We start from the raw sequence: 24175 nt of genomic DNA, 5'->3' as shown, positions 1-24175 counted from the left end.
CCTGAGACTGCAGAGTTTTGTCCATGGATACTTTTGTCTTCAGTGATCTGATTGGTCAGAGGTCGGGATGTTGACAGGATGTGATCAGATCACCTGTTCAGCATCTGTTACCATGGTGATTTATCCCTGGAAAAAGAGAACCAGCTTCACAGAACTGAAACCCAGAGTTAACCCTGAAGTTACCTCGTAACTCCACATCCTGCTTCATTAGATGGATTGGATGGTTGAATGTATAGAGGAAGAGGTTTTAACTGTCAGCACCTGACAGCAGCAGCGCTCCTAATGCTGTCGTGTTCTTTAATGATACAGTGAGAATAAAGGTGTTCTGATTCTGACAGGACGGGAAACTTGCAGCTGTGTGTTGGTTGTGATCACAGTTCTTCAGAGAGAACCATGAACAGCTGATCAGCCGTCTGACTGACAAGACAGCTTTTACTGTAGCTGTGGCATTCACTGGAACCACATCTGAGTCACTGAACGCACCACACACACACACACACACACACACACACACACAGGAGGTGGGCGGAGCTACATCAGACCTTCATATACTGACCCACTGTGTTCTTTAGTTCAGTCACTTTAATCACAAACTCAGGAGAAAGTAAAGTCTTGTGGAGAATGCGGGCATCGATCCCGCTACCTCTCGCATGCTAAGCGAGCGCTCTACCATTTGAGCTAATTCCCCTGTGAATGAATGTCTCATGTAGCTCCGCCCACCTCCTGTGTGTGTGTGGTGCGTTTAGTGCAGCCATCAGTAAACTCTGGTGTAGACACATGTTGTTTTCACATGGAAACTGTATGTTAGATATCAGATGGCTGCTTTGGACGAGGTCTGGAGGATCTGAGCTGATTGTTTCACTGATAATGGAGCATGTTATCTTGTTGACATCTCACATTCAGGACAGACTAAAGAACCTGCGACGAGGATGGGATTCGAACCCACGCGTGCAGAGCACAATGGATTAGCAGTCCATCGCCTTAACCACTCGGCCACCTCATCTGCTGGCTGCTGTTGTTAAAAGTAAAAAACGGTAAAAGTCCAACTCATCACACGGGAAGGTTAGGATACGGAGGTGATGGGGTGGTTGCCTGGCAACAATAAAGTGTTTTTTTTTCCCGGTGGCGTTCAGTTGTTTTAAAAACAGTCAGCACAGTGCACCTCACACTTTCTAACCTGTTTCTTCCTTGACTTTGAGAAGCACCGACTGTCTCCTGTTAGTGCTGCATGTTAAGTTACACCTGACCTCATCATCATCACCACCATCATCAATATGACGTCTGTCTGTGTCCTGGATGTGTCTTTGTCCTCAGACATGAGACATGTGACTCTGGAGAGTTCACCTGAGACGTGAAGCTAATCTTTAAATCTGATGTCGTCTTGACATTGAACAGAAAACCTGCAGATGTTTTTCTGTCTCTGTGTCGACTGATAACCTTCATCATCATCACCTCGCAGCGCTGCGTGTACTGTGTTGTGAGCGTGCTCAGTGGACTGAGGGAGGAAAGTTTGAGGCTCCATACATTTAGATGTGTGATGGATTCAGTCTGCAGGAGGTCGCAGTAATGAGTCGTCTAAAAGCAGCAGCCTGCAGTAATACAGACGCTCTGATCACCGCCTGTCTGAGTTCAGCCTCGTCCACGCACGTCTGAGGACTCTGGAGTCTGGACTGAATCTTAATGGTTTCCAGTTTGTTGATGAGGAAGTTTACTGGTCTGCACAGAGTCCTGATCTGAGCCTCTGTGAGATGAACCAGAGCAGAGACTGTGATGCTGATCACTGTCATCACGGTTGGACCTCTCTGACGTTCTGCTGTCAGAGCAGCACAGTGATGGACACACATGGTCAGCTGTCCACATACTTTTGGCCACGTGTCTGTGTGTCTCCATCAGCAGCTCAGACGAGTTGAGCTCAGCAGGGGTTAAAGATAAAGAGGAGGGAGTACTAAAGTCAAATGGTCCGTGAACTGAAAGCCTCGGTGTGTGTGTGTGTGTGTGTGTGTGTGTGTGTTCTCTGAGACACTGAAGTGAACTGAAATGATTTGAAGGATAATTCAGGTTTATTCTCTTGTCTCTGCTGCGACCGTCACTTATAAGGTTTTTCTCACTGAGTTTAGATCCGAGGTCACAAAGTGTTTTAATGGTAAAATAAAATGTAACTCTAACACCAGCCACAAAAAGCACCACCAACTCTTGGAAAAATAGACATAAGAGCACAAATATATCTCCAAAAGTAGCAGTGTTCCTGTAGTCCAGAGCTGTTTCATGCAGCTATCAGTGACCTCTGTACAGCCCAACATTAGTCTGTATGCTGATGACACTTTTATATCCAACAACACCTCAAGCGTCACTGCCTGAAGCCCCTCGTCTGATGAGGAGGTTCTCTGTAACAAAAGCTGAGCTATGGTTTATCTTTATAACCAGATGTTTCCCACTGTGTACTTTAATTCAGTCACTTTAATCTTATGCTGTGTCTCAAATCGCGTACTTCTGTACTTACACTTAATATTTTGAGTGCATGAGTGCGTTCACACTGGGAAGTATGGAAAATGCAGTGCACTATGAGTACCTGGATGGTGCACTCAAAACGGTCAAGAAGTTGAGTGTGGAACTATGGACACTTCTCGCCCTCAATGGTCGCCATCTTGGCTACGTAGCAGAAGGGGAGGGGCCACTATTCAAACTGGAAATGGCGGCCGAGGACTGTGCGACCGTGAACGTTGCTGCATTGTACAAATACATGTGTTTTGCACTAAGCACCACTATACTGTTGTCAGGTATAAGCCAGCAGTGTGTTTACTGGGTTAATTCAGTCTGTAATGATTTGGTACCACAAATGATAACGTGAATGCTAATGCTAGTTTGCTAACTAGCTAATTTGCGGTCGTCATTTCCGATGAGTGCACAACGTCCGTGTTTGGTTTGAGACAACACTACCCTGTCGAAATTCGCCTGCTATGCCAATAAGCACATAGTGCACACAGTATATTACATGGAAGGGTACTAACAGAAGAATGTGATTTGAGACACAGCTACAGACACAGGAGAAAGTAATGGTATAGGTGTAGCTTCACCTGCCTCATCTGCTCCTCCTTTCCTCCATGCCACTCTTTTCCAGACCGTCCAGGTCTATGTAATCACTCTGGAAGGAGACCTGAAATTTTGCCCACATGTAGCACATTTAAAGCTCCAAATTTTGCATAAATATAAAACATATATAGCTCCAAATTCTGCCCAAGTTTTGCTCAAATGTTGCAAATATATTTAGCCCTAAATTTATGTATATTTTTTACATGTCACAATGTCCTCAAATCTAAACTGAAATTAAAAAAACAACAAAAAAAAAACGCTCAGAATTTAAAGGTCCAGTGTGTCAGACTCAGGAGGATTCAGTGTCGTTGATCAGTGAGGATTACAGATTACAGATTACAGATTACAACCAGCTGAAACTGCTCCTGGTTAGAATTCCTTCAGTGTTGATTGCTGAGGAGCTGAATTATCCTCAGAGGTCTCTTCCTCTCAGAAACACACACACCAGCTGATTTAAACTGGTTTCTCACTACAGTGTCCAACGTGAACACATGAATGTCTCTATCTAGAGTCAGTGTTTGGTTTGTCCGTTCTGGGCTACTGTAGAAACATGGCGGTGCAACATGGTGATCTCTGTAGACGAGGACCTGCTCCCTGTGGAGATATAAACGTGTCATTCTGAGGGAACCAGAACACAACCATTAGATCAGATTCACTTTAGATCTGAAACACTGGAGCTTTAAATGTTTTTTTATAGTTATCTGCTTCTGGCTCCAACACACACACACACACACACACACACACACACAGTCCTATATTTTCTATTAAGTTGCTTTAATGTGTGTGTGAGAGAAAAGCCCCAGATGGTCCAACAAACAGGACCCCCATTATTACAACGCACACACACACACACACACACACACACACACACAAACTCTTAATGCCACTTAAGGCTGTTAGTGTTTCCTGTTGACGTCCAACAACAACCTCTTCACAAGCAATCATTTTCCACTCTGCAGAGCTCTTTATACACACACACACACACACACACACACACACACACACACAATACACGCGCACACACACACACACACACAGGCAGGTAGCAGAGAGAATCTGAACAGAGATGTTTCGTCTGTATTTGAACATAAATCATCTTTATATGATGATTTTTCAGTGTTTCCTGACATCACCATCATCATCATCATCACCATCATCATCATCATCATCACCATCAGGTCTTAACGAAGGTCAGTGAGTCAGAATCTGAACTCGACGCGCTGAAACACGACGAACACACATTTATCAGATTCTCCTCCAGACTGAACACGATGGTGATGAGTTCACTGTCGAGAAGAACGGAGGAAAATTTCAGTCTCTGCATCTGTGAGACCTGTAACTCTGTCACGTGGAAAAGCTTAACAGACAGTGAACGCAACATCAGAGAAGATGCTGCGTTCACTGTCTCCAGCACTGGATGACATGAGTTTGATCTTGGTTGTCAGAAGGTCGCTGCGCTCTGCAGCAGAAGATGATGAAGAGTCAGAGGTAACAGCAGCCGACCCCGGGGCCCGCACTCACTCAACATTGGGCCCATAAAGATCATTTAGGGGTCTCCAACTCTGTATCTGGTCTAACGGAGCAGAATCTTGACCAAAGTAAGACACAAGAAGCGGAGGGGTTGTATTTATGCATCATTCAATAACCAGCTCAGAGTGTCATCTCCCACTCCCTTTACCAAGCAGGGCTGCGTTCAGCCAAAACGCGGCAAAACCTTTATTTGACCAAAGACGTGGAGCCTTAAACATCATGTTGTGGCCTTTTGATACAGCAGTGTTTCATTCAGTTTTACTCAAAGAGGTTTTATCTGCACAGGAAACTTGTGTTTCCATCACCAAAGCAAGTGTGAAATAAAAACAAAACTGTAAGTACAGTAAGAAAAGACCTTCCAGAATCTGGTTTATAAACAAGGCGCTGCTGATTGGCTAACACCTCTGACACACCCGCCAAATCAGAAAACGCACCGCAAAACAGTGGCAAAACATTTTGAGATTGAGCCCCAGGTGTGTCACACACATACATGACGGATTCTGCAGATTGGAGCGGTGAGTAGTTTCCTGCTGAGCGTGCAGCAGTCAGAGCGCTGATGTCGCTGCAGCAAATATCAAAACTAAAACTGCAGTTATAAACTTGACAGAGAAAACAGAACTAAACACTTAGCCTCTGAAATAATAAAGTTACGCTGCTCCTTGTGCGTTAAGGTGCACAGTGTCTCTTTTAGTGTGGAGACGACAGCTCTGCTCTGATCTCTGCTACGTTCACATTTTACAGAATGTCGTTCAGATTTTCCTCTTTATTGTTGAATTATTTCACCCATCCGCTCGTCTCTGTGTAACAAGCAGGATATGATGGGTTGTGAACCTGCCTCCAGAGGTGCATCTGACTCTGAATAATTTGTCCTTTAAATAGAAAAATACAGCTCTGATCCGACTTTAGACTGTGTTTTTGTTGGTCAATGAATCAGTTGCTTTCTGTTGCCTTAGAATAGCAACACACCAACAATGCACCTGACCACACCTCATCTTAAGACCTGCACACCTGCGAGATGAGCACACAGATGGGCATGGGTACATTTCCCAGCTGGCCAACGTTTTTAGATGTTGATTTATTTATTTTTTTCTTTACCTTGGTCGTGAACTTTATTTTCATTGAATATAAACAGACTAATTGATTTGTTTGCAGGTGAAGGTGCAGCTGGAGCAGTTATCAGGACTTTACCTTTCATTCTGCAGCACGCTCAGGAACAACTTGACATATTCTCAGCTCAAAGGTAAAAGATAATCCACATAATCTTTTTTTGCTGCTACGAGCACTTTGTCGACAACCAAGAACAACACCAGCACTTTAACTGTGCACATTCCTGCCTTGCACTTTATATCAGGAGCTGCTACTTGGACTGCCTTTTAGTGTTTTGTAAGTTGTTCCTCCCTGCACTGTAACACTGTATTGTCTCTGTGCTGTCCTCTGTTCATCTGTATTTTAGGTTTCTTTGTTTTTTAGATTGTGGTCTGTGTAAATTGTAAATTATATGTTGGCACTACAGATGGAAATTAGCAGTTATTGCTAAATCTGGTGCAACCATCTCCTCATCTCTTGTAAATGATTAATGCTATTGCACACTGTCCCTTGATAAACTAAATAAACTAAACTAAACTAAACATGGTCAGTTTCCCAGGTACAGAAACACCTGCTGAAACACCTGGGCTCATGGCAGTGGCCCAGGATGGACGGATTCCAAATACTGTACTTTGTTGTGTTCAGCTGTCATTTATTGGACATGTGTGACAACACATCCTTGTGTAACATCGTGTGGTCATAACGGCTCTGCAACATTAAAGGTCTCTCTGTCCAAGTTTTGTTGTTGTTTTCCACATCAGGACCACGACGTGACCTGGACCAGCCACCTTGGACCTTTAACATCAGCAGAGTTCTGTCCCTGAAATAAACACAGTTATGTCTCCACATCAGCACTTTGAAGGTTCTGGATCAAGATTCATAAATGATGACTCAGAAATAACCACATTTTCATTCATACCAAAATATTTCACACCCTGTAACTGAGTGTCAATAACTACAAAGTACTTTTCTGTGTCTCTTTTCAGGTGTGGGATTTTAAAACAGAAGCTGTTTGCCAATAATCTTTTGTGCTCTCAGGTATATATATTATATATACACTGAACAAAAATATATTAACGCAACACTTTTGTTTTTGCTCCCATTTTTCATGAGCTGGACTCAAAGATCTAAAACATTTTCTATACACACAAAAGACCATTTCCCTCAAATATTGTTCACAAATCTGTCTAAATCTGTGTTAGTGAGCACTTCTCCTTTGCCGAGATAATCCATCCCACCTCACAGGTGTGGCATATCAAGATGCTGATTAGACAGCATGATTATTGCACAGGTGTGCCTTAGGCTGGCCACAATAAAAGGCCACTCTGAAATGTGCAGTTTTGCTTTATTGGGGGGGGGGGTCAGAAAACCAGTCAGTATCTGGTGTGACCACCATTTGCCTCACGCAGTGCAACACATCTCCTTCCCATAGAATTGATCAGGTTGTTGATTGTGGCCTGTGGAATGTTGGTCCACTCCTCTTCAATGGCTGTGCCAAGTTGCTGGATATTGGCAGGAACTGGAACACGCTGTCGTATACGCCGATCCAGAGCATCCCAAACATGCTCAATGGGTGACATGTCCGGTGAGTATGCTGGCCATGCAAGAACTGGGATGTTTTCAGCTTCCAGGAACTGTGTACAGATCCTTGCAACATGGGGCCGTGCATTATCATGCTGCAACATGAGGTGATGGTCGTGGATGAATGGCACAACAATGGGCCTCAGGATCTCGTCACGGTATCTCTGTGCATTCAAAATGCCATCAATAAAATGCACCTGTGTTCGCTGTCCATAACATACGCCTGCCCATACCATAACCCCACCGCCACCATGGGCCACTCGATCCACAACAGTGACATCAGCAAACCGCCCCCCCACACGACGCCACACTCGCTGTCTGCCATCTGCCCTGAACAGTGAAAACCGGGATTCATCCATGAAGAGAACACCTCTCCAACGTGCCAGACGCCATCGAATGTGAGCATTTGCCCACTCGAGTTGGTTACGACAACGAACTGCAGTCAGGTCGAGACCCCGATGAGGACGACGAGCATGCAGATCAGCTTCCCTGAGACGGTTTCTGACAGTTTGTGCAGAAATTCTTTGGTTATGCAAACCGATTGTTGCAGCAGCTGTCCGGGTGGCTGGTCTCAGACGATCTTGGAGGTGAACATGCTGGATGTGGAGGTCCTGGGCTGGTGTGGTTACACGTGGTCTGTGGTTGTGAGGCCGGTTGGATGTACTGCCAAACTGTCTGAAACGCCTTTGGAGACGGCTTATGGTAGAGAAATGAACATTCAATTCACGGGCAACAGCTCTGGTGGACATTCCTGCAATCAGCATGCCAATTGCACGCTCCCTCAAAACTTGCGACACCTGTGGCATTGTGCTGTGTGATAAAACTGCACATTTCAGAGTGGCCTTTTATTGTGACCAGCCTAAGGCACACCTGTGCAATAATCATGCTGTCTAATCAGCATCCTGATATGCCACACCTGTGAGGTGGGATGGATTATCTCGGCAAAGGAGAAGTGCTCACTAACTAAGATTTGTGAACAATATTTGAGGGAAATGGTCTTTTGTGTGCATAGAAAATGTTTTAGATCTTTGAGTCCAGCTCATGAAAAATGGGAGCAAAAACAAAAGTGTTGCGTTTTGTTCAGTGTACATCTGATAATCTCATTAGAGCAAATTAATCTCCCTGTTTTTTCTCTGTCCACAACATTATTCATTCATCAGTCATTCATTCACATAAAGACCTGAGTTCTTTTGTTAACTTTGAACAGTCGAGGCAGAATTAGTGTCACCTGTTGAAAACTGGGAGCTGTTAGTGTATAAATCACGTGTGTGTGTGTGTGTGTGTGTGTGTGTGTGTGTGTGTGTGTGTGTCAGGGCTGTAAGCACTGGTGGGGCCGAACTATGAGCTGTGTGAGTGATAAATAAAATCATTTAATGGCGTGTTTTATATCGCGGCTGCTGTAGAGAAGTCTGTCTATTTTAAAGGTTATGATGTCAGATGACCAAAATTCAGCGTCAGGACGTCTAATGCCAACGTCAGTTTGACCGCGAATACTGACGACTGACGATATTTTATTGGTTTTAAGTTGCATTGTTAAGAGACCAAAATCCAACGTCTTCCAAACGTCTGAATACATTATATGTACGGAGACCAAAACGTCAAATATGTCGTAATCATCTGAGGTGTTTTAAATGTTACTTTGACCAAACATCATTGATTTTTTTTTTTTTTTTTTGAGCAGCTTGTTGCTGGATAAACGTTGGAGTCTTTCTGGTAAACAGACTGTAGATAGTTGAATATTAGTTGTAAATAAATTTGGGAATTTGTTGAAATAAGAAATGTAAGAAAGGGGCGGGGACATATACGTTTACTTCTACCTGCTGCTTTTCAGACACTGTTATCTTTGTCTTGTTTGTTTTTATTAGGTTTTTTTTTATTTTGGTTCGAAATAGCCACTCATTCATTCATTCATTCATTCATTCATACGTTTCTGACGTTACATTGACGTGTTGACGTTAACTGTGTTGGTCTGAAACTAACAGTGACAGTTGAGCTGTGAGACACTGTCACCATATCACGCAGGTCAACAGGAGCCTTTATGTTGATGTTTCTGTGCACAGTTAATATTCCAGGCTGAACACCCGTCACACTGTCCTCCCTCTGTACTGCTTATCCTTCAACACTTCCTGTGGTAACGCAGTGTTCTGATGTCACAGAGCTATGAATTGTGGGTGATTCCCTCAGGCTGCAGAGATACAGACTGTTCATGAAGGACTCAAAATATCTGCGAGAACAGGTGAGTCTCATGTAGTTTATGATCTGACGGATGGATGTCTGTGAGTCCATGAGTGTGGACGCTGAGTCTGTGAGTCTGAGGAACTAAAACTGAAAACAGTTACTACATCAGAAGAAGAAGAAACACGTCAAGCTATTTCATGACATCATGTGACATCACGTGACATCACCGTCAGCAGCAGTTTGACACAAATAAAATTATTATTAGTGTAATGTTCCTTTAAGTCCTGACTGACTGATAAACAGTCGTTTGTGTTTTCAGCTCCGTCAGGAGGAGGAAACATCTGACACCACCTGCCAGGTGTGTGTGAGCATGAGACAGAGGTCATCTGAGGTCACAGTGAGGTCACAGGTCACTGCAGGTCATCAGAGTTGAACTGATCCTCCATGTTTCAGGTTAAATCAGACCTCAGCTTCACTGTGTGTGAAGTTCTTCACTGTTTTATATCGGTGATGTCATCACATGATTCTGACTCATTAATGTCAAAGCAGGATTTTACTGTTGAGCTGGAGCTCGTTTTCAAATGATGATTATTTTCATTATGAATTGATTTTCCTGTTAATCGATTGATTGGTTTGGAAAATGGTTAAAAAAAAAAATAGTGAGTAATGTTCAGAGCCCAAAGTCACAACATCACGTCAACATTATCACTGATACATCACGATGATTAACACAGTGATCAATATGTTAGTCATTATTATTGATACATTACAAATATTGACATTATTGATTATTAACATTGAACACAGAACAGGTTTATGAAAATGGAACCATGAAATATTTTTACAGGATGAAGATAGTTTCACATTTCTTTTTTTCACTGATTGATTTTTGGCCCGATAGTTTCAGCTCTCTGATCAACTGCTTCTCACTAATCAGTTTTATTCTATAAACTACTGATATGTTTTAATTCTGTAAATCAACTGAAGCTGTCTGACACCTGTGGAGGAGCAGCTGTGGACACACTCAGGTGAGGACACACTCAGGTGAGGTACAAGCACCTCAGACTGTGCAGTACTTTAATAAAAGTACTTAGTTACATTCCACCACTGTGTTTGATTAATAAAGTGATAAATAAAGAAAGTAAAGAGGATCAGCAGATTAATAGATGAAGAAAATAAAAGCTGTGACTTTATTTGATCTCAGAGTTACACAACAAACTGTGTTAACTGAGCCCAGAGTCACTGTGAGCAGCTTCAACAACACAGAGGTCAAAGGTCAGAGGTCACTGACACAAACACCACCCTGATGTCACAGTGGACATCAGCTGATTCATAACTGATCGATCACACTCATCAAACTCTTCCTCCTCCTCCTCCTCCTCCTCTCCTTGTAAAAGTTCACTCCGCTCTCCACCTGTGGAGCTGGTCGGAGCACGTGACTGAACGCGGAAGCGGAAACAGAGCAGCGAGTTGCCAACAGCTGAGCAGCGGCGGAGATCCTCTATGAACAGGAGGACTCACTCTGCGGTTATAAAGTGACACAGAGCCAAACTGCAGAAACAGCTGATGTTAAACACGGAGGGATCAGAACTCTGATCTGATTTTACTGCAGAAAAACCAGCAGAAGTAAAAGAGCTATTCCACCTCAGCAGATTATATTAGACAGAATAACCTCTATATGTCACACTGTTTCCATGGTGAACAACTGAAACCTCTGTTTGTTTGTTCCATTTCATTTTATTGACTCAGAATCTGAATATGTTTTTTTGTTTTTTTACTTTGGTGCAAAACATGAACATGTGAAGAGACAATGAAATAAAAAACAAATGTACGTATCACAAAATTCGCAAACATAAATTCAGAGCAGAAGATCATCACAAAGAATATGAAGAATTATAAAATCTGTGCAATATGTGTAAATATAAATAAAAGAACTACAGTTTGGGCTGTTTTGTGCAGAATATCGTCCAAGCAGGACCAAAAGTTCACAGTATGTAACAGAATGTGTGAAAAGTATGAAGTGAATAAAACCTAAAGCGCATTAATATTCTTAAATGTTTCTTTACAATAAACTCTGTCATCATGTTTTAATAACTCTCAGCTGCAGGCAGATTTATTATATTATCAGTTATCAATAAATCTGCCAGTTACACCTGTTCTTCATTTATAGACTGTTTGGTTTATGTGATATTAAAACAGTGATAAAATCCTGCCACAGTGGAGGTGACCTCTTCAGATGTCTTGTTTAATCTGACCAAGGTCCAAAATCCAAAGATAATTAATTCTTAATATAACAGATGAAATCTGAACATTTGAGAAGCTGCAGCCTGAATTTGTCATTTTTGCTTGAAACATGAAGTTAATGATCACGTGTAGGAAAGTTGTTGTTAGTTTTACCTGCGATTAACTAATTATAATTAAATAATCTGTTTTCTCCTAATTTCCATTTAATGTGTTGTCAGTGGGAATTTTGTCAGCATCATTATTAATTTAATATTTAAAAATTTGTATTTAAATTTGTGTTAATTATTGAAATATATATCATCTTTTCTTGAGTTTCTGAAGAAACTAAAAGCCACATTTCCCATAAGCACGTGATGTATTTAAAGATATAACCAGTGACCAGTCCTCAGAGGTCTCAGTGTTGAAGTTTAATGTTTATTTCATCTTTATGTCATTTTATATTTTTCTGTCATGAGGTCAGGCTCAGTCCGTTGATGCTTTTAAGACACATTTTTATTCTCTGTTTTTTAATTAATTAATTTCAACTTGTTTTAACTTGTTTTGTTTTTATCTTGCTGAACTCATCTGTGCACGTGTATATGTTTATATCTGTTGTTGTTCAGCACTTTGGTGCAAAACCTGTTTTTTAAGTTCTGTATAAATGAAACTAAATCCAGTTCAGTCAGTGTCCACGTGCAGCAGCAGTGTGAGTTATACTGGGACCGGTCAAACCAGTGGAACCAGTGTCAGAGCTCACTTCCTCTCCGGTGTGTGAAAACGTGGTCAGAGTGAGACCTCTGTCCGCTCTCTGCGCTCTCTGAGCACAGTTAGCAGCCCCAGCTAATCCGGGCTAACAGCTAACGGCTAACGGCTAGCTAGTGGCGCTATGATGGCGGAGCTGGTGCAGGGACAGGCCTCGATGAACCAGCCGGGGCTGAAGTCTGACGGCCTGGCCGATGTTTTACAGAGGGCCCGGCAGGTAACAACAACACTGGGGCTCCGCACACTTCCGTTCCGGGTCGTTTCCATCGAGCCAAAGCACTTTTATTCGGATTCGCCCGTGTTGTCTCTGCTGCTAACTCCTAACTTATGCGCTCCGTCAACACTCACACACACACACACACACACATACACTCTCACACACACACACACACTCAGAGAGTAGCATGCTAACTAGCTCAGAAAGCAGTTCGGAGTCGGACTTGTGGCCGCTTTGGGACACTTTGTCCGGCCTGACACGGTCCGGGAGTTAGTTTAGGGGGAGTTTGTGGAGCTGTCACCCGGAGGGGAGCGCAGTGGGACCGGGGGAGGAGGTGCAGGAGGTGGGGGAGGACAGGACAGAAGTTTGTCCACACGTGTCACTGAGGCAGGCAGACAACCTGTTGGGCTGCGGGACAGAAACACGGTGCAAACCCACCGAGGAGGACAACGAGTCCCCTCTGTGCGCTGCTCCGGGGAGCCGGGCCAGTGTCCCGGGCAGGCCGGGGCCAGAGCGCTCATATGCGGGTGTTGGTGGAGAGTTCTCCGCTGAGCAACAGTTAAAGTGAGAGCTGCCCCCCTCCTCCCCTCCTCCCCTCCCCTTATAGGCTGCTGTTTACTGTAAGTTGGTTAGAAACTAGGCTGACGTTATGCAACAGCCTCACAGCCATATACAGCCGGCTGGAGGTGTGTCTGCTTCCTATAGACACACAGACAGGTAGTGAGACAGACACGCAGACAGACAGACAGGGAGGACATTTAACCAGCAGCACGGTTTGACTCTGATGCACCTCTGCAGGTGTCTCACTCTCTGTGTGATGTTATTATGAGCTCATATCTGTGTCACACAGACTGTTTCCTCTCAAAGCTCCATGTTACACTTGTTTCCAGCTTCATTCTTGTATTTGTGGTTTCTATGACAACATGTTTACACGATTTAATGTCCAAAAACACTTTATTTTTCCTCGTACTGTCTGTTTGAATATTCCTGTACTCACCGTCTGTTTGAAACTCTCTCCTTCAAACCCTCCTCTTGAAAAAGTCCAGTCTGCTCTGATTGGTCGGTGGCGACGTGTACACGCACTACACATTCTGTTTTTTGACCTTTCGTTCACGATAACACTGACATCATTTTTAATATGATATGAAAAATTTGCACCGTATTGTGATAATATTTGAACTTGTTGGTTTTATTTTATTTGGGTCTCTTTCAGTCATTGGCTAATCTTCCAAGAGCCCATGTGTTGACATACTGACGTCACACTGTCACCCACAGCGACAATGAGCACGTATGACACTTATTTCCAGGTTCATTCTTATATCTGTGGTTTCTATGACGACATGTTTACATCAGTTAATGTTCAAAAACACTTTATTTTAACTCGTACCGTCTTTAAGAATATTCATGTATTCACCGTCTGTCTGAAGCGCTGCGTCTTAGCTGCTGTATCTTTAAACCCTCCTCCTCTGCTCTGATTGGTCGGTGGCTACGTTTACACACACTAGATATTTCAGTTGTCAGACAGTATTCTCCCTGAGCTGTTGACATGTTTAAAGCCTCCCACAGACTGTCAGATTATAGTGATCTTATAGTGTAGCTACACTGTGTGATAGACGTGTGTCACATCATCTCGTTCACAATGATAGCGATAAGTTATTAGCACAAGCCTATGGCGTTTTGCATTGTATAAATTAGCCTAGCGGCTAGCGGACTTCTCTCTTCTCATATGAAGCCAGGGACAACAGCAACATTTAACAAAGGTAACGTTACAAAATTCAGCTCCATTACAACTCACAAGGTTCACTGACAAAACAACTGTCTGATACTAAACACGTTTTCCAAACAAATACAACATGCTAATGTTATTAGCACAAGCCTATGGCATTTTACATTGTATAAATTAGCCTAGCAGCTAGCAGAGATTTGCTCTGCTCATATTTCAGCCAGGATAAATCACACACAGTGTGTGGAGGCTTTATTGTCTTCACAGTTTATTGTTTCTTACCTGTGAAATTAAAGTAAATCAAAGCTTTGTTTCCACTGAGGGAAATGGTTTCAGCTCACAGAGACAGACAGGAAAAGAAAAAGTCCAGTCTGCTCTGATTGGTCGGTGGTGACGTTTACACGCACTAAATATTCTTGGTTTTGCCCTCATTCTGAAAAGATCATATTCCTACTGAGCTGTTTACATGTTTAAAGCCTCCAACAGATTTTAGTACTCTCATAGTGCAGCTACACTGTGTGATAGGGGTGTGTCACATCATATACTAAATACTAAATTAAAGTTGTGTAGGAAAATGTGATTGTTACGTAGCGAAATCGCACCCACTAACAGGAGATCACATTGGCCAACGCAGTCGCTATGCCACAAAGGGGCGAGTATGTTGACACCAGCCAATGACATGGAAGCTTTAAGGTTCATTCTCACTGCCACGATGCGGAAATGCGGGACGGATTTCGCGTTTAAACCATACACACAGGCGCAGCACAGAATTTCGCATTGTTGTGTTCCAATTCCGCGCAGTGTGAACGGGTGTGGGTGAACATGGACGAGAGTAGTAGCAGCAGCGAGCTAGCAAGCTAACGTTCAACAAGCATCAACATCAACTTTCTTTAGCACTTACTACTCTCACCGCAGCCACCAAGCTGGACAATGGACTGCCAGACGTTGTCCTTTAATTCATTGTTCATAAAATCATCCCGTCTGTTATCAAAAAGGACAGGGTGCTGTGAAATGAGGTTCTCCCATACTGTCCTGCCTGGCTGGATTTTGGACTCTCCCGGGTCTGCGCGACTATAAACAAACAATTTCATTGGCCCAGCTGTGAAGTTTCGCCAGCGAATTCCGCGGGGGGTCAAAGTCTGGGCGGAAACTTTTTTCACCGCACAAAAGTTCCGCCCGGTGTGCAAACTTCCATAAAACCCATGAAATCAACTTTTATATTTTTCCACAAAAATAATCCGTGCGGATATTCGCCCCCAGTGAGAATGGACTTTTAGGCCCCGATCACACAGGAAGCATTTTGCAGGTTGCAAAACGTGAGGCGCACCTCATTTATTATTTAATGCCACAGGCAAAAAGAGAGGCTGTCAGCAGATAAACAGAGATCTGTGTGGGTACATGAGACCCTAAAAAAGAGGCTGGATCATGGGGAGTACCACCAGTTGGTCCAGGAGCTTCTCCTCCATCATGGACGTTTACAGTACTGCACTTATCTGCTGTTTTCTATTCAGATGGTGCTAACTGTGCTTTGTAAAGTCGTATAGCTCTGGGTATCCAGCAACCACTACCACCAGTTTCTCCTCCATTGTTTACCAGCTGTAAACTTGTTGTCGTGACCACCACAGAAGCCCCGCCTCTCACATCATTCCACTGGACAATGGGGAAAAAGCTGCAATGACGTGGGCATTTTCTTCTCTGAGTTGAACGCCTAGAGCGCAAACAAATTTCATTATTAATACCAACATCAAAATAGACATTTAGAACCACGTTCCATAGTTTTGCACTGCACGTGACATAATGTAATGACGCCATGAAGATGTACAACATCATGACACAGAAGACAGAAGCCTTAGCTTCCTGCTGCTAAAAAAAGGAAGCTTTAGCTATTAAGGTTTTTTTCATTTTATACGGATTCAAACAGGCTCGTGACACCTATAACCTCCTGCAGACTGAATTTACCAACGCACCATGTCAGGTCACTCACTCTCCGGGACCGCCAGTGTTACTTGAATAAGTAAACACTGAGCAACGGGACCAGACTGGCCGACCCGTATGCTCTCACTCAGTGGATGGATGATGTCACAGGAAGCCAATCTTACAAAGGAGGACCACACTTGTTTGTTTTGCTATGGAAGCTAACGTTAGCTAATGTGCTAAAAAGTTAGCGTTGCAGAGAAATCCAATCTTCCTCTTAATCCCTCCCCAGTTTCTGATGAGGTGGACATGATAACCCTTAATACACATAACCTTATTCATCCCTACAACAGGAAATACTTTTTCCCTAACCTGATATGAAGTGTGCGCTGCACATGTGAGCATTTTTGATGATGGCCTCCGTCCAGTCCTTTGGTCTTATCACATTTAACCATAGTTGTCTTTGTTTTTGTTGACGGGCAGTGGCGGCTGGTTTTGAGCCATGACTCCTTCTATTCTGGCTCCCAATAACTAGGGTTGTCATGAGAAGCGTTACTTGGTTACCAAATCAATGCCAACACGCAAAAAATACATTGGTACCTTTTTTTTTTTTTTTTTTTCGGTACCATAAGTACAGGATACAACTTTGTCCTCAGCGGGCCGTGTCAATTCATGTCGGAACTGACAGGGGCAGTATACGCGCGTCAGTCGGTGCAGAGGACGAGCGCCGAATAAGAACGCCTGTTCTCCATCGTCTTTGCTAGAAACAGTGGCTTTTGTGCTGGAGCCACAACACCTCGGCTTGTTAAAAAGCCAGGCAGTAGGAGTTGTGTGTGGAGAGGGTTAGGGTTAGGCCTCATTTACACCGCAAGCGATGCGTTTGCATAGCGCTTGCCAACGGTCTCTGTTTTCATTTCAGCGAGCATGTTAACAGGTTAGAGCATTCACACCACATCCGTTCTATGCTCTGCTCGAGTCACGCTGCCTTCGCAAGCAAGCTCGAAAATAGAAGAGACACCGATTTTTTTTTTTTTAATTTTTTTTTTTTTGCGCGAGTCTCTCTCGGCCACCGTAGACATCTCCCCCTTGACCAAGCGAGACCTGACAGGCGCATGTTTCATGTACTTAACCATTTGTAGTGCTAAATATTAATTCTCCAAGTGCTGGAATAATCACTGGTGCGCGAACCTGTCCACCCTGGGCTTTGGGTCCAAGCTCACTTCTTCTTCTCTAGGGTTTATTGGAGATTTGCAAACACGGTGCATTTTGATGGGACAGCAGTGGCCGCTGCGCAACGCGTCTGTTCAGTTTTGGTGTGAATACACGTGTGCTGCTGCATCACTTGCGGTGTAAATGAGGCCTTAGAGTTAAAGTTTAAGTTTGAAACAGTTTTAATAAAGTAGTGAATTTAGAAATACATGAGTTCTGTCATTTGATTTTTATCATGGTATCGAATGAGTATCGAGAATCGTGGAAGTTCACTGGTACTGGTATCAACTACTGAAATTGTGGTATCGTGACAAGCCTACCAATAACACAACAAGACAAACACATTTTAAGACTCCTGTGGAGCCTACAGCCCTGTGGGGGAGAGGCAGCTGCACCTCCAGCTGATAACATGATGTCATCGTGACGTCAGCCCTAGAAAGGTCTATAGCCAACTGACGTTATGCTCACTGAGACCTGCACCTTCAGATTTGTAGTGCTCTTGACTTTGCACACTGATATCTCCACAGTAGCTGAACCCATTTTACAAAACTGCATCTAAAACTTTCATATCTGTTCAGTTATTTGCAGTTTGAAGTGTGAAGCGTAGCCCTCACCAACATATGACATATTTGTAACTCCAGGGTTCCCACGGTCATGGAATTCTCTGGAAAAGTTATAAAAAGAGAAGAACTGTTTTCCAGGCCTGGAAATGGTTTGTAGTTAACAGAATGTTGGGGGACATTTTGAATATTAGTTGTTTTGGCTGTTGTTTGAAAATATGTTTGTAAATATCCCAAAACCTTAGAATTAGAATTAGATCCTGTGTGTGGTGGTAGCTGGAGACGAGGTGGAGGCGGTGGGCGCCCACCAACTTTCCGTTTCTTTTTCTTGCCGCCTCCTGTGTATCAGTCACTCAGTGTGTCTCCAGTCACAGTGAAGTGGAGCTCCAGTCCCAGCTGGACGAGGACATCTAACTGGCCTACTGTCCTTGTCCCAGTATACAAGCACGGGAGGGGAATCCATTTATTGAGCCAAGTATGTGCGACTCCTCTACGATAGGTGGAGATATGCCCCCTTTCAGCTTGTTAGTATTGGACCTTTTTCCTGTTGACCTATTACGTCACAGACCAAACAATGGACAAACAAGTTAGCTACGGTTAGCTAGCAGCTAACTGCTACCATGGTGGACAACTTTACAGCTCTGTACATTTGGTCCGTCCAAAAAGTCACGGCTCTGGATGTAGATTTCTCCATGTTGTTACCGGCTTCTTCTTCTCTTACACATTTAATGCTATTGGACTTCCGGGTCAAATAACTGATCAGTCGATCCAGTCACAGCTGATCTGATCAGATCAATGGAAGTGAGAAGCAGCTGTTTGTGAGTGAAAGCAAACTTTGACCCAGCGCTACGAACACTAAGCTTTCACTTTCACTGCCCGTGACGATCTGCTGCTCCGCCTGTGCCCAGAGTCGCTCTGTGCTGAGTGCAGAGCAGTGATATCCAGACTGTACATATTCCAGCAGAGCTCCTAATGAACGGCTCAACTCCACAAATAGAAACAAATAATGTGGCAGCAGAAGTTTTAATCGTGGCGGGCCGCCACAAATAACTGAACGTGTGGGAAACCCTGACAATATGTGAAATATGTTGCCTGTATTACTGATTTAAAATCAAGTGCTGTGCTGTGTGACTGTGGAAATGTCACCTGTATCATGTGATACACATTGGTGTGTGCAGATAGCTGGTGTTAGATAGCGCTAGCAGTGTGCTTATCTGTAAGTACCTGGAAGTGTGTGTTTAATAATGTATGGCTTCCAAATGGCAAATTGAATTCATGGCTCCAGAGAGAGGCCCTCACCACACTGGACAGACACTCTGTGACAGGACGTCTGATGTTTTGGTGCAGGACAGGGTCCAAATGTAATTGTAGGGTAACAAAGAGAGCGTACCTCTGCACGCTTGGAAATGTGCCCTACTTTAAATCACCTGTTGTCAGAGGCGTGTTCAGGCAGGCTGCTGTAAACTACTTACCGTCATGGAAGTTGGGCAAAATATTGTGGAAAAGTTACGAAAATTAATAGTGAAGATGTGTGGGAATCCTGTAACTCTTTAAATCACCAGGAAGTAGAGATGTGAGGTGTGTTTCATGTGTTAGAGTTAGAGCTCCAGTGTGTCAGTTTAAATCTGATCTAATGGTTGTGTTCTGGTTCCCTCAGAATGACGCGTTTATATCTCCACAGGGAGCAGGTCCTCGTCTACAGAGATCACCATGTTGCACCGCCATGTTTCTACAGTAGCCCAGAAGGGACAAACCAAACACTGACTCTAGATAGAGACATTCATGTTTCTGCAGCGGTCACAGTAGTCAGCAGCTCCTTCACGACGAGCAGCGTCAGAAAAACAGATAATAACATGAAACTGCTTTATTCAGTGTTTTCCTGGTTTAAATCAGCTCGTCTGTGTGATTTGGAGAGGAGGAGACTCCTCAGGATAATTCAGCTCAGGTGTGTACAGGTGTGTACAGGTGTGTATGAGTGTGTACAGGTGTATCATTGATTTAGGTTGTCCTGTGTGAGTGTGTGACTGCAGCAGATTCCTTCACTCTGCTGCTCTTTTCTTCTTCTCTTTATCATGAAGACGCTCAAGGTTACCTCGCTGTGCGTGTGTGTGTGTGCGTGTGTGTGTGTGCGTGTGTGTGCGTGTGTGTGTGTGTGTGTGTGTGTGTGTGTCTGCGTAGGCAGGCTGTATTTTTCATTGTGTTGTCAGTCAAGGTGAGGTCAGCTCGCAGCTTGAAGCTGATAGCTGTGAAGGAGCTGTTGACTCAGACATATTTCGGAGTGAATCCAGCGACCAGACGCTGATCACCTGATAAACTTGTAAACCTGATAAGTGTCCTTCACAGGGAGAAGATGACATTAATAGAAGATTAATGTCTGATGACACATCAGATCGTCTCTTGAACGTCGTTGCATCTCAGCTTTAGTTGTAAACTGAAGGCTGTCTTCACCGTCCTCATCACGCTGACGTCCACCAGGGCTGTACTGTTATGTAACGACGGCACCGTTATGGACAAAATGACAATCAGCATTATTTTGATCGATGTTGAGATCAGGATTATTCTTTGTTTTCAGGGGCAAAATAATTTTATTGCAGTTTCACATTTAAACCAACAGAGCTCTGCGTTCACCTCATGTTGTGCTACCTTCCTGCTAATTTACTGATCTTTGCATCACAATAAGATTTAAAATAAGATTTTTTATCACCTGAATTCAGTTCATCTCGTATGGATATGAATGCTGCTGTATTTATTTATTTATTTTACAGCGGTCACAGTACTGTGACACTGCTGTCATGGATGTCTTGGTTAGGGCCAGGGAGGTAACGTTAGCGACATTCTCCTCAGCCTTCATGTGTTCATCGTACTGCAGGCTGTGGCGTTCTTTCAGGCGGTTGAACAGGTTGGTTGTGTTGCTCTGCGGTGCAGACACACATGTCATTTACTCTTGGCTTTGATTTGTTCTCTCCTAAATCCAAAATATTCCTCAACAATGTCTGATGATGGATAATTTTTGTTTTGTCCGTCACAGGCTGCTGCTGCTGCTGCTGCTGCTGCTGCTGCTGCAGGGTGACCATGCAGCGGTCAGCTGTTAGTTCAGGGAGCGCTTGATTTAATGTGCAGCACAGTTTTCTATGAGCATTTTAAACATTGCAGCTGATCGCATTCGTGTAATTGTGGGAGGCCCAAATCCTGATTAAAAATGGATGTAATTGTGCAGCCCTGATATCTACTTCAACAGCTTCTCTTTACACATCACGTCTGTTTTTCCTGGAGGTTTCCTGGATTAGTTCAAAACTAAAGATGGATTTATACACCATGCATTAACAGGCAACCTGTGGTGTCTGTTGTTGTGTGTCAGCTCTGAGGTTTTGCCACCACGTAGCCTCCTCCAAAATGTCACTACACTTTGGGGCTGTGGTGTCAGCAGAGGTAAAAAAGTGCTCTTAACAAGGTTAGAGCCAGCATCACATCCACCACTGAACAAAATGTCACCTCCTTTGTGAAGTCTCACAGAGGAGATAACGGCACATGCTCAGATGTTTCCTGTCTGCACGTCATCATTAGAAACACAGTTTTACAAAAGATCTGTTTCAAGTGACAGGAAACACAGTTTGCATGGACGAAAGACCAAAACACAGCGAAAAATATGATAAACATGTCATCTGTGGTGTTTATCATCAACGTTCTAATCAAGTCTTTAGCCCCAATCCGAGTCCTGTAGTACCGAGTACCCGCACCTGCTCGGTCATTACGTGTTTCCATCCTGTGTTGGCACCGAGCTGCTCCTCCCGTCAGGACGTTACCTGTTCTAATAGGTACAGGTGTTAACAGCTGTTTGTTTCTGTCTGTCAGATGGTGGGGAAGATGGGCGGAGAAGCAATGTCTCACCTCAACAGCTCCTCAGGAAGTGTCGAGCCCTCGCTGTACTACCCCGGGCAGAAACGACCAGGAGAGGACGGAGGTGAGGAGGAGGAGGAGAAGGAGGGAGGGTGTGAGGGTTCTACCCAACCAAGAGCCTTTTAGCCTTGTTCAGATCCACCATCTACCTTTAACTTTAGCTCAGACTTTTTCTCATTTGACCAGGCACCTTCCAGTAGACCACAAATCTTAAACCTGACCAAGAACCTTCCACTTAATCTAAAACCTTTATATCTGAGCTAGAACCTTTTCATTGTATTTTGAGAACCCTTTCAGCCAACTAAAACCCCTCCAGCTGAGCAGCAACGTTCAAACTGTTCTAGAATATTCACCTAATCTTGAACCTTTAAGGCTAACCTAAACCCCTCCAAATAAGTTTGAACTTTCCACCTGGTCTAGAACATTTTCAGCTGACCCAGAACCCTGAGCTTTAGCGAGAACTTTTCTCACCTGTCTTAGAATCTTTCGACCTGACCAGAAACCTCCCACCAGACCAAGACAAGAGCCTTCCACCTGATCTAAAACCTTTCATCTGAGCTAGAATCTTTCATCTTGAACCTTTTAGGCTAACCTAAACCCCCCAGCTAAGGTTGAACTTTCCACCTGGTCCAGAAATTTTTCAGCTGACCTAGAACCTTGGGCTTTATCAAGAGCTTGTTCTCACCTGATCATAGAATCTTTTAGCCTGACTAGAAACCTCTCACCAGACCAAGAATCTTAACCAGAGCAAGAACCTTCTGGCTGATCTAAAATCTGGAACCATATCACCTCATCTTGAACCTTTTAGGTTGGCTAAGGTTGGAATTAGCACAAATAAAAAAACCTTCAATGGGAGCTGGTTCATTTTTACTTTTTTTCATAAGGTTGAAATTTCCCCCTGGTCAAAAATATTTTCAGCTGACCTAGAACCTCAAGCTTTAGCTAGAACTTTGTCTCACCTGACCAGGAACCTCCCATCAGACCAAGAACCTCAAACCTGAGTTGATTTTAAACCTTTAATCTAAGATAAAGCATTTTTCCCCTGATCCACTGATATACAACCTTTTAATCTCACCTACAACTGTTGACCTGGGGGGCTACAGGCTACATCGGCCGCTGTTTTAGGAAACTACCAGTGGTGGGAATCACCAGAGAACCTATGATACAACATCATCACAAATCAGAATACAACACTGATTTTAAACATTTTGTGATAACATATAATGGTATTTACCTTTTTCACTTGGAAATTAAGTCTCCAAAGAAAAACTTTGACAGCGTCTGTTATCAAAGAAGATAAAGTGCTCAAGATAAAGTTAAGTTATACAAGTAAAAAATCCATATTTGTTGTCTAACAAAACAATATTGCCACACGAAACATCGCAATACTGTGCTGTATTTTTTTTGTAAATGTATGTTTATTGATTTTAAACATTTAACACATGCACGAACGTACATGAACATACGGCATTACGTATAAAAAGGAATAATAGTTATTAAAATGATAATCATAATAATAATTGTAAAATCATAAAACAGCTACATAACGATAACGATAATAATAATGCTACAGTAAATCAAAAAACACAGTTCAAGCACATTATCCTCCATGCTTTATCTAAGCATTAGGGTTTTTTTGTTTGTTTTTTTTTAATTGTATATACTTTATTAATCCCTGAGGGGAAATTAAATTTTTTCACTCTGTTGTTAATTACACACAGGTCTGAACACACACATGCACAAACTGGACCTATAGATGCACTAAGTGGAGAGATGTCAGAGTGGGCTGCCCATGACAGGCGCTCCAAGCGGTTGGGGGTTCGGTGCCTTGCTCAGGGGCACCTCGGCAATGCCCAGGAGGTGAACTGGCACCTCTCCAGCCACCAGTCCACGCTCCATATTTTGGTCCGGACGGGGACTTGAACAGGCGACCCTCTGGTTCCCAAACCAAGTCCCTATGGACTGAGCCACTGCCGCCCGCTACTGCCTTTTCAAGGCATCTTCAATGTCACGATTTATTACAAATTCCAAAAACATTTCCCAATTATCAATAAACTCAGAGGCTCTATTTCTCACTTTATAGGTGAGTTTTTCAAGAGCTGTTAAATCCTTCAACCAACGGCCCAGAGAGGGGCGACACACAGTGTTCCAGCAGAGCTCAGTTGGTCATCTCAGACCCAAACTGCAGCACCGACCTACAGAATG

At 43.4% G+C, this 24175-nt stretch overlaps 1 protein-coding gene and 2 non-coding genes across 7 annotated transcripts in view; 1 reads left to right on the top strand and 2 right to left on the bottom strand.

The window, feature by feature from the left end:
- Positions 1–615: 615 nt before the first annotated feature.
- Positions 616–688, bottom strand: trnaa-agc (transfer RNA alanine (anticodon AGC)). Its single transcript has one exon. It is a non-coding gene; the product is annotated as a tRNA-Ala (tRNA).
- A 233-nt stretch (positions 689–921) lies between these two features.
- On the bottom strand, positions 922–1003 carry trnas-gcu (transfer RNA serine (anticodon GCU)). Its single transcript has one exon. It is a non-coding gene; the product is annotated as a tRNA-Ser (tRNA).
- An 11512-nt stretch (positions 1004–12515) lies between these two features.
- LOC125890871 (far upstream element-binding protein 3-like) overlaps positions 12516–24175 on the top strand; it is a 32286-nt gene continuing 20626 nt past the window's right edge. For all 5 annotated transcript variants that reach the window (XM_049579746.1, XM_049579749.1, XM_049579747.1 and 2 more), the window contains exons 1-2: positions 12516–12667; positions 21926–22034. In XM_049579746.1, coding sequence (XP_049435703.1) covers positions 12575–12667; positions 21926–22034 — 202 coding nt within the window. In that variant the 5' untranslated portion in view covers positions 12516–12574. The remainder of the gene's footprint in view (positions 12668–21925; positions 22035–24175) is intronic.

This window comes from Epinephelus fuscoguttatus, linkage group LG6 (assembly GCF_011397635.1).
Source record: "Epinephelus fuscoguttatus linkage group LG6, E.fuscoguttatus.final_Chr_v1".
In the NCBI taxonomy this organism is placed as follows: domain Eukaryota; kingdom Metazoa; phylum Chordata; class Actinopteri; order Perciformes; family Serranidae; genus Epinephelus; species Epinephelus fuscoguttatus.
The sequence above is the reverse complement of the archived record's forward strand: the minus strand, read 5'-3'. Positions and strand labels throughout refer to the sequence as shown.